The sequence below is a fragment of the Apus apus genome, chromosome 4 (genome assembly GCF_020740795.1).
Source record: "Apus apus isolate bApuApu2 chromosome 4, bApuApu2.pri.cur, whole genome shotgun sequence".
Taxonomy (NCBI): domain Eukaryota; kingdom Metazoa; phylum Chordata; class Aves; order Apodiformes; family Apodidae; genus Apus; species Apus apus.
The window spans coordinates 15,022,306-15,035,202 of record NC_067285.1 but is presented as its reverse complement, the minus strand read 5'-3'; the positions used below and the strand labels follow the sequence as shown (position 1 = coordinate 15,035,202).

The following is a 12,897-nucleotide window of genomic DNA, read 5'->3' as shown; positions in this document are numbered from 1 at the left end:
AGACTGTAATTGTCTGGCTCATCTTCTCCCCCACTAGCTCCTTCTGCAGAAGTGCACATCTCCCTGCTGTCCCTGCCTGCCTGGGGTGCCCGGTGGAGCAGGGACAGGCAGGACTGTGGGCAGTAGCAGTGGGGTGTCCAGCTCCAAGGATGCAGGGAGAGATGTGCAAAGGGGGCGGTTGCCCCACTGCACCCTGCTGCCCTCACCACGTGTGCACCCCGCAGCCCCTTCTTGCTGCACCAGGGTCATAGATGTCCTCTAATATCCTTGACCTCCTCATGGACATATCCTGTCCCCTTTTTCCCCCTGGATCCCTGCACTCCCTGCTCCCAGGCTCAGGGAATAAATGCATGTCCCTGGCTGGGGGACTAGCCCTTCCTCAGGGTTTTGGCTGGCTTTGGACCATGTCCTGGGAAGGCAGACGGTGGCAAAGCTAGCACTGGGATTTTGGGGTCATTAGCATGGTGCAGACGTGGGTCGGGTTTATGCTGTGCAGTGCTCTGATGCTGGTCCCTGCCCCTGGGCCGTCTGTCACAGGGGCTTGTTTAACCTTCTTTGCCACAATATCTCGCAGTCTTTAATCTGTTTATCCTCGTAACCCCACTATGAGGTGAAGGATAGTTATCCTCATTTCAGAGCTAGGGAACCGAAGGGATCCTTTTCAAATGTAGATCAGTGTTTAATGATGCAGAGATAAAGATTCTAAAAACACACCCAAGACAACAGGCGTAGAGCATGTAACTGAGCTGGGTGTTTCTGCAAATCCCATTAAGTGCCTCTGCCTTTTTCAGCTGGTGCTGTCTCAGGGGGGAGCTGGCACGGGGACCTGCAGGGGTGCCAGGTAGGCTCCAACCTCCTGGCCCACGAGCTGGGCGCAGGCTGGGCAGGGGGAGGCAGAGCTAACCCCTTGCCTGCCGTTCAGTTTCCCTGGGTGTGCCTGGGGGTGTGTGGTGCCACAGCAGCCTCTGCTCAAAGCAGGAACTGAAACCTGAATTGCATGAGTGCGTAAGACCCTCGCCTGCATTTAGGGATTAAACCTACAGCCTGTTTGTGCTGTGCATAAAACTTTAAGGTAGGGAATACGAGAGGGTGTTCGTGCAGCATCCCTCTGGCTGTGCAACTTAGTGCTGAGCTCACCACACCGCTGAATGGGAGCAACCAGTAAGAACAAGGTCTCTGCTTGTCCCTGCCTGGGTAATTATTATCTGCAGTAGATCTGGTGAAAAACCTCGAGCTGTGGTTTCAGTGCAGAGATCTTGGTGAGAGGTGTCACCAGCTGCCGCTCGGGCTCTGGCCAGTGGTGTTTGGTGCAGGTCTCCCTGCTGCCGCTGCTGCTCCTGGGCAATTGTTGTACTTGTGGGAATGCGGCGGCTCGGGCTGCGCGGAGGTCAGTGCCTTTGTCTTGCTGCGGGGAGTTTATCTCTGCGGATCTTGCCTGCTTTCCTGGGTCAGGCTTCACCTCCGCTGTTATCAGCAAATGCAGGAACAGCCCAGTCCAGAGCCGGGCTGCGTAGGAACCTCTCGACCCCCTTGCAGGGGGAGGCAGCGCTCTCACATCTCTCCCACGCTAACTGGCACCCGCCAGGCCTGAGCCCGAGGGCTGGGCTGGGACATGCACGGCCCCGCAGTCGCTGTTCCCGCAGCGCCGTTCCCGTGCACCCCGGCGGGGCGTTTCAGGCAGCGGTACAGGAGGAGGCACCGGAGCCTGTAGTCTCACCTCCCGTTGGGTCCTTCCCCCCCCAGACACAGAGAGGACAGATCCCCAGTGGCACCACCGACAGCGCTGACTCCCCTTTCTCTGCCGGGCTGCCCCATCCCAGCGCACCCTCCTTTTCCCAGCAGCTCCTGCTGGACCCCTCCAGCTGTCTCCACAAGCCCAAACCATTAGCATTTCCTGCTCAAACATTTCCAATAAATAAATGGAGACATCATGCCACAAGCTCGCAAGTGACCCAGAGGCGGGTCCGAGGCCGGGATGGACACGACCACCCAGCGCCCGACCCCCTGGCTGGGCGCCAGCCTTGCCTTTGTTTGAATTCCCGGGTGAGTAAGCGCTCGGCTGACGCCAGCCAAAATGCTGTAAGAAATTATTTTTTATATTAAATAAATTGTTTTCAGTAAATCTGCTCCTACACCAAGGTCCAGAAGCTATCTGCAGCACGAGGCTCTCTGCAAGGGAGCTGGAGTCCTCTTTCCTGGCTTTGTCCCAGCTGTGCTGGGGCACACACCCTGCCTGAAGGGGTCCTGCTGGGACTGGCTGTGCTGCAGATAACTTCGTCCCACCAGCCCCATGGGTGCAGCTGGACCCCTGCAGCTGCCTGGCAGGCTGGGCATGCTGCAGTGGATCATCTCCCTGTGACACATCAGGTGTCTCTGTAGTGAGGAATGAGCCAGACTCTCTGGTGAGGTGGCACAGGCTCGTGTAGGGGGTTCACTGCCTCTGGGGGTGGCAGCTATATCCCAACATCAGACCTCCCAAAACCAGCATCTTTGGCTGTGCAAAAGTGCATGCCTTGACATAGCAGTGCCTGTCCTGCCTTGGGGATGGGAATGCTTGGGGACTGAAGCCCAGTCTTTTCTCCATTGGTCCTCTGTACCTTTGGGAAAGCATCTTTAATGCACCAGGGTACTGGACATCCGTGTCTGGGCAGGTCATGGTCCATGGGCTCGTCTCCTGGCATCTGACAGTGGGTGCCGATGCAACAGGAAAAATGAGGGGAAAGCAGGTCTCTGAAACATGCTTTCCCAGCCCCTGTGGCTCATGCTGTGGTGAGCACTAGGACCAGTCCATCACTTGCCCCTTTCTGGGCCAGCACTCCTCCAGGGTGCCTGGGGGACAAGCATGTACAGAAGAGGTGAGCATGGCCACAGGGCAGGTCCTGAGTGGTCCCTGGACTGGGACTCCAGTGACACTGGGATTAATATGCAAAATAGGTTTAAATAGAGAAATTATGAACCTCTGGCTGTGCCCAGGCAGCACTGATGGCAGGAGAGCTTGAGTCTAATTGGATCGGTGGTTATGCTCCTTCTTACGGTGCACAGATTTTGCTCTCTCTGCTCTGGGTTGCTGCCTGGCTTTCGGCTGGAAGCAAAGAAGATGAATTTGGAGCTAACCAAGCTCTGTCATGGCGCTAATTCAGAAAAATGCCAGGGATATAGCTTCCACTAATTTTTTTTTCCCTTTAATTATCTTTTGCTGAAGCCAAAACTTTTTTCAGCAACATGCTGTTTAAAGGCAAAATTTTGGTGTTGAAATTTACTGGAGAAGTTAAAATGCTTAAAGATTAAAGGAAGTTGAAATGCTCTTTGAAAGATAAGATGTAGATGTTCTGCTCCAGAAGTCTTAATTCAATGGGATGTTATTCTCTGGCATTATAAGACTTCAGAAACTGAAATAGAGTGAAACCACATTTTAAATACTTTGTTTTCTAGAGAAACAAAGTATTTTCTGATTTGAAATTATTTCATTTCTTTAAAGCTTCTGCCTTGCTCAGGGGAAACTTCTGTTGTTCCCAGCTACAGCGGGTAAGAGAGGAGGTGGGAAAAAGTGTCAGGTGGAAGGAGGCCACCATGGACATGGTGCCAGAATGAGCAGCTACTGAGCACCTGTGTGTTTGCCTTCAATTCAGCAGAGTGGGAACTGATTTTTTTTCTGTGCCAATGAATGAAATCCCTGGCGCTGTGTGTGTGGTGGAGCTGGGGGGCTGAGAGGGCAGGAGGTAGGTGCTGCAGAACAGTGTGGCTGGGAGCTCAGCTTCGGGGGCACCCATGGGATTGTGCATGAGCAGTGCCTATCCCCAGCCACTCTGGGGACTGAAGCACTGCTGGTGCCTTGGTGCAGCAGGAAGGCAGCAGCAAGGTCTCCTTCACAGCCCCAGACAGTGCCCCTCAGCAGGACCTGCGACCCTGGCTGCCACCAGGGCTCGGTGCCATCAGCACTTGCAGGCGCTGACAGATGGACCCAGCGAGGGGCTGGTGGGGGCCGGAAACTCCTGATCCCTCTTTATCTGTCCCTCGCCCTGCTCTCTCATCTCCCCGTCATGCTCTCTGTCTCGCCTGGTATCTCACACTCCTATTCCCATGCCTCCCCAGCTGCTGGGGGGGCTGCCCACCCCCTGCAGCACCCCACAACTGGGCACTGACCCCAGGGTCCCTCATCCCAACTGCAGTGCAGGGTTCCAGAACCTCCTGGGTGGGCTCACTGCCTGCAAGGAGCACCAGCCCTGAGCAAGGGGGCCACTTCAGGTGCCCTTTTCTGGTGTTTGCACACAGAACATCAGCCACGGCAGCAGGCACGTGCCTGGGATTGGGCTCTGGGGCAGCAGTGTGTTGTCCCACTGAGCAGTGGGACAAAAGGATCAGGCCCAGTTCAGCATTATCACGTGCACTGAGGAGGTCAAGGAGGCTTGCTGCTGTCTTCCCCAAATGTGCTGGTGGCTCCCGGGCCAGGTTCCTGCTGGGTAGCAACTGAAAACCAAGCATGAACCTTTCACTTGTCTCTCCTGGCATCTTTGGTCCCCACTGATCCATCGCAAACCCACAGCCCCAGCTGGGCAGGGTGATGGCAGGAGGGTCAGGATCCGCAGTTAATGTAGCTGCCCCTAAACCACTGCCAGAGATCATCTAATCTGATAATTACAGCAACAAAAGCCATTTAGACAAACCATGACCTGACCCCGGGAGGTTGGAATGAAAACATTTTACCCTCCTCTGTCTGGATCCTGCACTGAGAAAACATCTGTATTCGGTGGATGGCTGGGAAAACAGCCTCTATGCAGCACCCTCTGGGAATGGCTGCAGCTCTGCTCCCTGCTTGCACACTGCCTGTGCCCAGCCTCGGTCCGGGATGGGCAATGCTTTGGGGCAGGGCAGCCTAAACCCTTGCTGTGATGCTGGGATAGATTGAGGGTGCCCCGATGCTGGGCAGGGCTCTGCTGAGGAAGAGCATGAGACAGAGTCTGGAGGGGTGCAAGAGTAGACCTTGCAAGGAGGAATGAAGGAGACAGTGTGAATGAAGGAGGTGGAGTGAGCAGACCTCATTTGTACTCTCTCAGAAAGGCTTTTTTTTCCAGGCCACGCAGAGCTCAACAGCACAGGGAGGGCAGCATCTGGTCCCCAGCGGCCGCTGCATCTCTGCAGGAGCTGAACTGGCTGCTGAGCCCCCCCTTGCCTCTGGCTCCCAGGAGGGGCTGAGCGCGGGCTCCGTTCCTGCGTGCAGCAGGGTGATGCATGCCCGGGGGGTTCCTTTGCTCCCGGTAAGGTGTGCGAGCCTTCCTGTTGAGTGGCAGGTCATTGCTGGCTGTCAGTCGGAGGCAGGAGATGAAGGGAGGGTTGCCTCAGGGCTGGCTCCCATGTTTCTCCTGCTTTTACATACATTTTGGTGGCACCCTTTGTGTAGGCTGGGGAGATGAAAGCTCAGGGCCAGAGGGATCTTGCTAACACACAGCCACCCGGCTCGGGGGCCCGGCGGTCTGCTGCTTTGTGCCTGTCTGTCTTGTTCCTGTATTGTTTCCCAGCAGAACCCCACTCTGTGCTGCCAAGGGCATGGGACACCAGCCGGGCTGAAGGCAACCAGGTACACTTGCAGGTAACTCCTGCTGGGTCAGCGACCCTGGCCTCACAGGCACGGGCAGTCGCACAGATGATCTCCACTGGACTGGGACCACTGAGCTCATGCTGCCCAGGAGCCTCCAAGTAAGGAGACCAAGACAATGCTGATTTGTGGAAACTGATTATTTTTTTCTTGCAACTGGCACTGCTCAGCCTGCTCCAGTGGTCCCAAGCAGCAGCTTGGTGCAGCCAGCTTGGCAGGCAGCACCCCTGTGCCTTCATGGCTTCCCTGCTCTGCACTGGGAAAGGGCTTGGCTGCGTCCCCAAATATTCTGGTGCTCTTTGGAGAGTGGTAGGATTAGAAACCAGTAAGTGCAGTGAGAGCCTTCCAGTCTGGGGACTCCCCAGCACTTCTGTCTGCTCCAGAAATAGGATGCACTAAGCACACTTGGTCGGCTTTTCATATCACAGCACCCCGCTTGTGCAGCGCTTTACTCCTCATGAGCGCAAGACATGACTCAACCTGTGGTGGGCTCCCCCTGTTTACCTCTGATGGCCTCCACTCATCAACTGCTTCTGTGCTCAGTGCTGCAGTGCTCTCATTTAACAGCATCCACAGACCTCAAGACACACAAGTGCTCTTCTTCTGGCTGGGGCTAGAGTTAAGCTTAGGGCTAGAGTTAAGGGTAAGGTTAGATTTAAGGTTAGGGTTAGAATTCAGAATAGGGTTTGGAGGTGACCTCACAGCACCTCGACAAGGTCAGGCATTTGCAGGGGTTCACCACTTTTGCAGAGAGCAGACCTAAAGCCCTTTCCAGGTTTCCAAGTAGCCTTTTTTCAAGGTCCAACAGGAATTTTGCTGAGTTGGGATAAAATCCTCATCAGGGCCAAGGTTTTTGTCTAGTGCTACTGTCTTGCTCCTCTGCTGAATTTTCCATTACCCTGTTTTCTCTGAAGGCAGAAGTGTTGGCACACTGCTGTGCCGCCGGGCAGCTCTGCCTCTTCCCTGCTCTCATGTTAAGCAAAAAGTGTACTGGGTGGTTCTTCCAGGTGCTGCCCGGAGCTGGGGGAGGCGAGGGCTGTGCCCCCGGGTTCCCTCCCGGGCAGCCGGGCTGTGGAGCCACCTTTGGCATGGGAGGGAGATGAGGCGCCAGACTGGTTTTCAGAGGGATCTTGGCTGGGTTAACAAAGCGAGTGTATGACACGGGTTGTCTGCGAAAGCGTTTGGGGACAGCAGGGCCTTTCCCGTCCCATATCCCCATGTTTTATGTCACGAGGGGGGGGGGAGGTGTGGGTGTGTGTGTCGTGCTGCCGGGGATGTTGTTTAAGACGTCCCTCGGAGCCTTTCCCAGGTGCTGCACGATCGCAGGCGGATTCCCACAAACTTCAAAAGCTGCTGGAGACAGGCGGCGGGTTCCTAACGGGGCCGGCCACGCACCGGGTGGCAGCGAGCCCCCTCCCCGGGGCTGCGCGGGGGGACCCGCGGGTGGGATGCTGGGGCAGCCCTGGGCCACCCCCCTCCCGCCTGTCCCGCCGCGCCGGGCCGGAGCCGGTCGCGCTTTGCGGTGCCGCTGCCAGCAGGGGCTGCGGGAAAGCGGCGGGGCCGCACGGGGCGGTGCTGCCGGCGGCCGTAGCGCCATGCGCGGGCCGGCTCTGCCCTCTGCCGACACCCCCCTGCACCGCCAGCTCTCCGCCGAGCCCGCCACGGCACACGCCCTGCGACCGGGGTCCCCAGGAGTCCCCGCAGGGCTGGAGGTGAGCGAAGTGAGCGGCCCACAAGAGCCACAGAGAGTCGGAGGCAGCGGAGGAGGCGCTGTGCCCGCAGGAGGGATGCAGAGCTGGGCAGCAAGGCAGCGGCAGAAATTCCCTGCCGCTCAGTGCAGCGCCATGTGCTCTGGTGGAAGGGTCTCCAGCTAACAAGGGACCCCAGACTGTCCTACTGGGCCGGAACAGGGCTCGCCTTGGCGGTGGTTGCTAGTGGCCAGAGGCTCTGCTCTGACTGGGAGGGAAGACACCCCCCTCCTCCCCCCGACGTGTCCCGGGGCTGGGGCGGTCTCGGAGAGCACCCCACCGCAGCGGACCTGCAGGCTGCTGGGAATTGGGAAGGAGCCTCAAAAACCCGGGGCAGATGTCCTGGAGGATTCCTATGAACCCACCCTGGAGAGGAGACATCCAGCGCCCTCACCCCGCACCCAATCACTGCTCCCCTGGGACCACCTCGCCCTCGGGCATCTTCCGGCACCCGTCACACCTGGGGACCGCACTCCTGGCGCCTTCCCGCACCCCCGAGCACAGACCTCCCGGGGCTGCCGTGCACCCCGGCTTTGCACTCCAGGGCCGATGCGCACCCACAGTGCTGCACCTCCGGGTTCCTGACGGGGCCCGTGCCGCGCCCCCCGGGCCCTGCACCCCCCGGCACCGCCGCAGAGCAGCGCAGCCCCAGGCACGCCATCCCCAGCAGCAGCTGCACCCCGGGAACCACCCAGCGGACCCCGCACCCCGGACCTGCCGCTGGGCGGGGCTGGCGGCGGCCGCCCCTGGGCCCCGCGCGCGCGCGCGCGCCCCCGCCGCGCTCCCGGCGCCGATTGGCGGCTCGCGCCCCGCCCGCGGGCCCGCCGTTGGCCGGCGGCGGGGGCGGGGCCCCGGCGCTCCCGCGGATTGGCGGCTGCCGGTGAAGGTGAGGGTCTCCTCCAGGCGCCGCGCGCCGCCCGCAGCGGAGCGGAGCGGAGCGGAGCCGAGGGGGCAGCGCCGCCATGGCCGCCTCCGTCTTCACCGCCGTTCCCCGCGCCCCGCCTGTCGCCGTCTTCAAGCTCACCGCGGACTTCCGGGAAGACAGCGACTCGCGGAAGGTCAACCTGGGTGTGGGCGGTGAGTCCGCGGCCTCCCCCGGCCCGGCGGGGCCCCTCTCCGCGGGACAGTGCCCCCTCGGCGGGCCCGGCGTCTGCCGGAGCGCCTGAGCGGCGGCAACGGGACGCAGGCCTGAAAGGTCACCGGGCGGCTGCGAGCGCCCGGCCAGGCCCGGGGCGGGGGGGCGGGCGGCGGGTCACCGGCTCACCGGCGGGCGTCAAGGTCGTGCGGGCGGAGGGCCCAGCGGCCCCCGGTGTGGAAAGGACGGCTCTCCCTCTCCTGGCAGCCTACCGCACGGACGAGGGTCAGCCATGGATCCTGCCGGTGGTGAAGAAGGTGGAGCAGATGATCGCCAACGACAACAGCCTGAACCATGAGTACCTGCCCATCCTGGGCCTGCCCGAGTTCCGAGCCAACGCCTCCCGCATCGCCCTGGGGGACGACAGCCCTGCCATCAAGGAGAACAGGGTAGGTGGTGCGCAAGGGAGCCCGACCCTTTCGTGCTGGCAGAGCTGCTGGGATCCCTGGGCTGTCTGCAGCAGATCGAGCAGAAGGATTTTGAGATTTTCTCTGACATGGTCTTTACTGGTAGTAGGTGACTTGATGAACCTGTGTGCTTGAAGCTGTTGGTGCAAGTAGTTGTCATTGCTGGTCGACTCCGAACGTGGGCTGTAATTTGTTTTTTCCGTCAGCGGTTGCCCCATGGGAACCTGGAGTCAGATAATAGACCACCTTTCCTGAAATAAGCTACTAGCTGGGAATCTGCTCTGTGCCAAAAAGGATCAGGAGTAACTGGAGGCTATTTATAACTGCAGAAGCTGTCAGGATGGGCCTGAACACTGAAGGAGGTTGAAGACCACTGGAAGGGGTGGTGTCCGGGCTGGGGTGACCCCAGGGAGCACATCTGGGATCCTGTCTTCATCTGTTCTCTGTGCACTGAGAGGCTGGTTGACCTGGGTGGACTCTCTCTGTTGCAGATTGGGAGCGTGCAGTCCTTGGGTGGGACAGGTGCTCTGCGGATCGGTGCAGAGTTTCTAAGGCGGTGGTACAATGGAAACAACAACACAGCCACCCCGGTCTACATCTCTGCTCCATCCTGGGGTGAGTGCTGCCGCCTCCTCGCAGGAGCCCTCTAGGTCAGTGGGTGAGGGAGGAACAGCAGGGGCCTGGGCAGTGAGAGAGGGGCTTTCCTCTTGTGGGTAAAGTGAGTGTGTCTCCATTGTCTATTTTGTTGACATTTAGGGAGATACTGGGGCTGGAGAAGGTGGCTTGCTGGAGGTAGGGCCTGCTTTTCTGAAAAGTGATTTCTTTCCTCAGAGAACCACAACTCTGTGTTTGTGGATGCTGGCTTTAAAGATATTAGAACCTACCACTACTGGGATGCTGCCAAGAGGGGTCTGGATCTCAAGGGTCTGCTGGATGACATGGAGGTGAGTAAAACTGGCATGGGACAGGCTGAGCTTGGTGCTGTGCTCTCAGCAGCTGGCTGGCCTCTTGTGTGCTGTGCCTGAAAGTGGATCTCTGTGAAAGAGACTGACGGTGCCCAGAGCAGCACAGGCCCTCTCCCTCTGCTGTGGGTGCCCAGTCTCATCCATATGTGTGACTAAGACTTGCTCTCTCCTTAGAAAGCCCCAGAGTTCTCCATTTTCATTCTCCATGCCTGTGCACACAACCCAACAGGCACCGACCCTACTCCTGACCAGTGGAAGCAGATTGCTGCTGTCATGAAGGTATGGGACATGTTGGAGTAAAGCAGTGCTGAGGGGACAGATAGCTCTCACGTCAGCCAGAGTGCTTGGATCCAAAGTAGGCTGTAGGGAGTGGCATGAGATGTGGCAGAAGCTGGAAAAGTCCTGCAGGGAAGTTATTGAAGGGAGAGTCTGACCAGGATGCTGGTTGTCTCTGTTCAGAAGACAGAAACAGCCCAGTTCTGCTCATGCCTCCCAAGTTCTTGCTCTGTGGCATGGGCTGCAGTGAGGTTTCTCATACTGGAAAGATTATCCACGGGCACCTGCCTTTCACAGGTGCTGAATAGTAAGATGTGAGGTGGTGCATCTCTTGTGCCTGTGTGCTCAATGCAGTTTTTTCCTGCATTTGATCTTTTATTAACCACTTTAGTCTTCCTGTTCTTTTATCCTGGTAGAAAAAAACCACAAACCCAGTCTGGTGTTGCCAAACCATGTTTGTATTCACCTGGAAGCTCAATGGTCATTTTTCCCTCCTGTGGGGACAGTGGGTGGTGAAGTGAAGGTTGTGGGAAGAGGGTTTCCCTCTAACACTGTTCCTCCTTGCAGCGCCGGTTCCTGTTCCCATTCTTCGACTCAGCGTACCAAGGTTTTGCCTCTGGCAGCCTGGACAAGGATGCCTGGGCTGTGCGATACTTTGTCTCCGAGGGCTTTGAGCTCTTCTGTGCACAGTCGTTTTCCAAGAACTTTGGGCTCTACAGTGAGTGTCTGGCAGTAAGCTGGCCCAGTAGCATCATACTCAGACAGATGGGGCTGGCATGCTGGGGGGTGGGTAGAGCTCTGCTTTACCATGCTGTGTGGGACCGATGGCTCACGTCGCTTGGCTTGTCCACAGATGAACGTGTGGGGAACCTGACTGTTGTGGGGAAGGATGCAGACAACGTGCAGCGTGTGCTTTCCCAGATGGAGAAGATTGTGCGTACCACTTGGTCCAACCCTCCCTCCCAGGGAGCACGCATTGTGGCAACTACACTTGCTTCCCCGCAGCTCTTTGCTGAGTGGTATGTGTTGCCAGAACTGGTGGGAGGAGGAAAGAGGGGGAAGCTGCCTTCCTGAGTGCCAGGCTTGGCCAGATGGCCTCAAACCAGACAGGTGCCTGTCCTCATGCTCTGCTTCCTGCCTGCCGCAGGAAGGACAATGTGAAGACGATGGCAGATCGGGTCTTGCTGATGCGCTCAGAGCTCCGGTCTCGCCTGGAGTCCCTTGGGACTCCGGGCACCTGGAACCACATCACAGAGCAGATTGGAATGTTCAGCTTCACAGGGTTGAACCGTAAGTACTGAGTGGCTTGGTGAAGGGAGGACTGGGTGAAGACAGTTTTCTGGGGGTCAACTGGGCTGAAACAGTCCAGGCAAGAATTTCAGGGACAGCACTAGAGTCCTGGCATCTGTGCCTCTGTGGGGAGGCAGGGATGAAGCATCAGGCAGCATTTTAGCAGCCAGTGCTAGAAGTTTTCTGCTTGTCATGAAAGATTCAAGCAGCCCCAACTGGTTCTTTGGGCTTTTCTGAGCTTTTGGGGTCACTGCTCTGACCTGATGTCCAATTGTTTCCCCAGCTAAGCAAGTGGAGTACATGATCAAGGAAAAACACATATACCTGTTGGCTAGTGGGCGCATCAACATGTGTGGCCTGACTACCAAGAACTTGGACTATGTGGCCAAGTCCATCCATGAAGCCGTCACAAAAATCCAATGAAGCACATGAACAACCAAACTTACATGAAGTCACCAAAGCTGTAGTGTGTAGTCCGTGTCTTTCTCTGCTCATGGCTTGCCTTTGTCCCACACCTCTTGGGGTTTAATAAAGATGGGAGCAGTAGCTCAATCAGGGATAATAATCTTTTGACCTTTTTGAAGTACCCCTTGTGATATGGTAAGCCGATGCCCCCAGGAGGGTGGGGGCTGTGTCAGCTGCCTTGGCTCTTGTTTAACTGTCAGCAGGCTGTTCTTCAGGCACTTAGATCTGCATCTTTAGCACATCCAAATCAACTCCATGTAACTGATCAGTTTGATCTAGGTGAAGTTGGGTGCCAGTGCAATATGCTGTGGGATAACAGCCCAGTTGGTTGGGATCTCATACAGCTTGTGAACTAATGTCACTCAGTAGTATTCTGGGGAGGGGCATAGCTTTGGCTGGCTTTCCCCCACCTTGTCCTGAGCCTTATGCGAGCAAACATTCATAACTGTGGTAATTGCTTCTTTGTGTTGCTGACAGAAAATTAAACCTCCATCTCTGAACACTACCCCTGCCTTATGTGGTGTCATGCCTTCAGGCTATGCTAGGCTCTTCTCAGGCTGAGGTTAAAGCCTCAGCATCCTGGTTTGTCCACTGGGTCTTAGTTTGTTTCAGGGTTTTCCCTTTCTCTCTCTCTCTGTGTTGCATCTCTGATAATCGCGGTTGCTACTAATGGGGCAGAGTCCTATGGGTGAGTGTAGCTGAGAGCCCCCTGTGACTCTACATAGAATCATAGAATGGTTAAGGCTGGAAGGGGCCTTAAAGATCATCAGGTTCCAACCTCCCTGCTATGAGTAGGGACACCTCACACTAGACCAGGCTGCACAAGGCCTCATCTAACCTGGCCTTAAACACCTCCAGGGAGGGGGCATCAATAACCTCCTTGGGCAACCTATTCCAGCACCTTACTACCCTCATGGTGAAGAATTTCTTCCTGATGTCTAACCTAAATCTACCCTCTTTTCAGTTTAAAACCATCACCCCTTGTCCTATCACTACCCTCTGTTGAAAAGCCCCTCCC

At 57.1% G+C, this 12,897-nt stretch overlaps 1 protein-coding gene across 1 annotated transcript; it reads left to right on the top strand.

Annotated features, from left to right (window-relative positions):
- The first annotated feature begins 8,214 nt into the window (after nucleotides 1–8,214).
- Nucleotides 8,215–12,384, top strand: GOT1 (glutamic-oxaloacetic transaminase 1). Its single transcript, XM_051616597.1, has 9 exons — nucleotides 8,215–8,418; nucleotides 8,684–8,865; nucleotides 9,375–9,498; nucleotides 9,715–9,827; nucleotides 10,023–10,127; nucleotides 10,692–10,842; nucleotides 10,978–11,143; nucleotides 11,272–11,414; nucleotides 11,698–12,384. The coding sequence occupies exons 1-9, from the start codon at nucleotides 8,304–8,306 to the stop codon at nucleotides 11,835–11,837; spliced, it is 1,239 nt and encodes a 412-aa protein (XP_051472557.1). The 5' UTR covers nucleotides 8,215–8,303; the 3' UTR covers nucleotides 11,838–12,384.
- Nucleotides 12,385–12,897: the final 513 nt, after the last annotated feature.

Bases quoted from the DNA above. Each gene is read 5' to 3' on its own strand.
- GOT1 (XM_051616597.1), top strand. From the start codon at position 8,304: ATGGCCGCCTCCGTCTTCACCGCCGTTCCCCGCGCCCCGCCTGTCGCC. The intron at 8,866-9,374 runs GTAGGTGGTGCG...TCTCTGTTGCAG, and splicing joins CTGCCATCAAGGAGAACAGG to ATTGGGAGCGTGCAGTCCTT. The intron at 9,499-9,714 runs GTGAGTGCTGCC...TTCTTTCCTCAG, and splicing joins CATCTCTGCTCCATCCTGGG to AGAACCACAACTCTGTGTTT.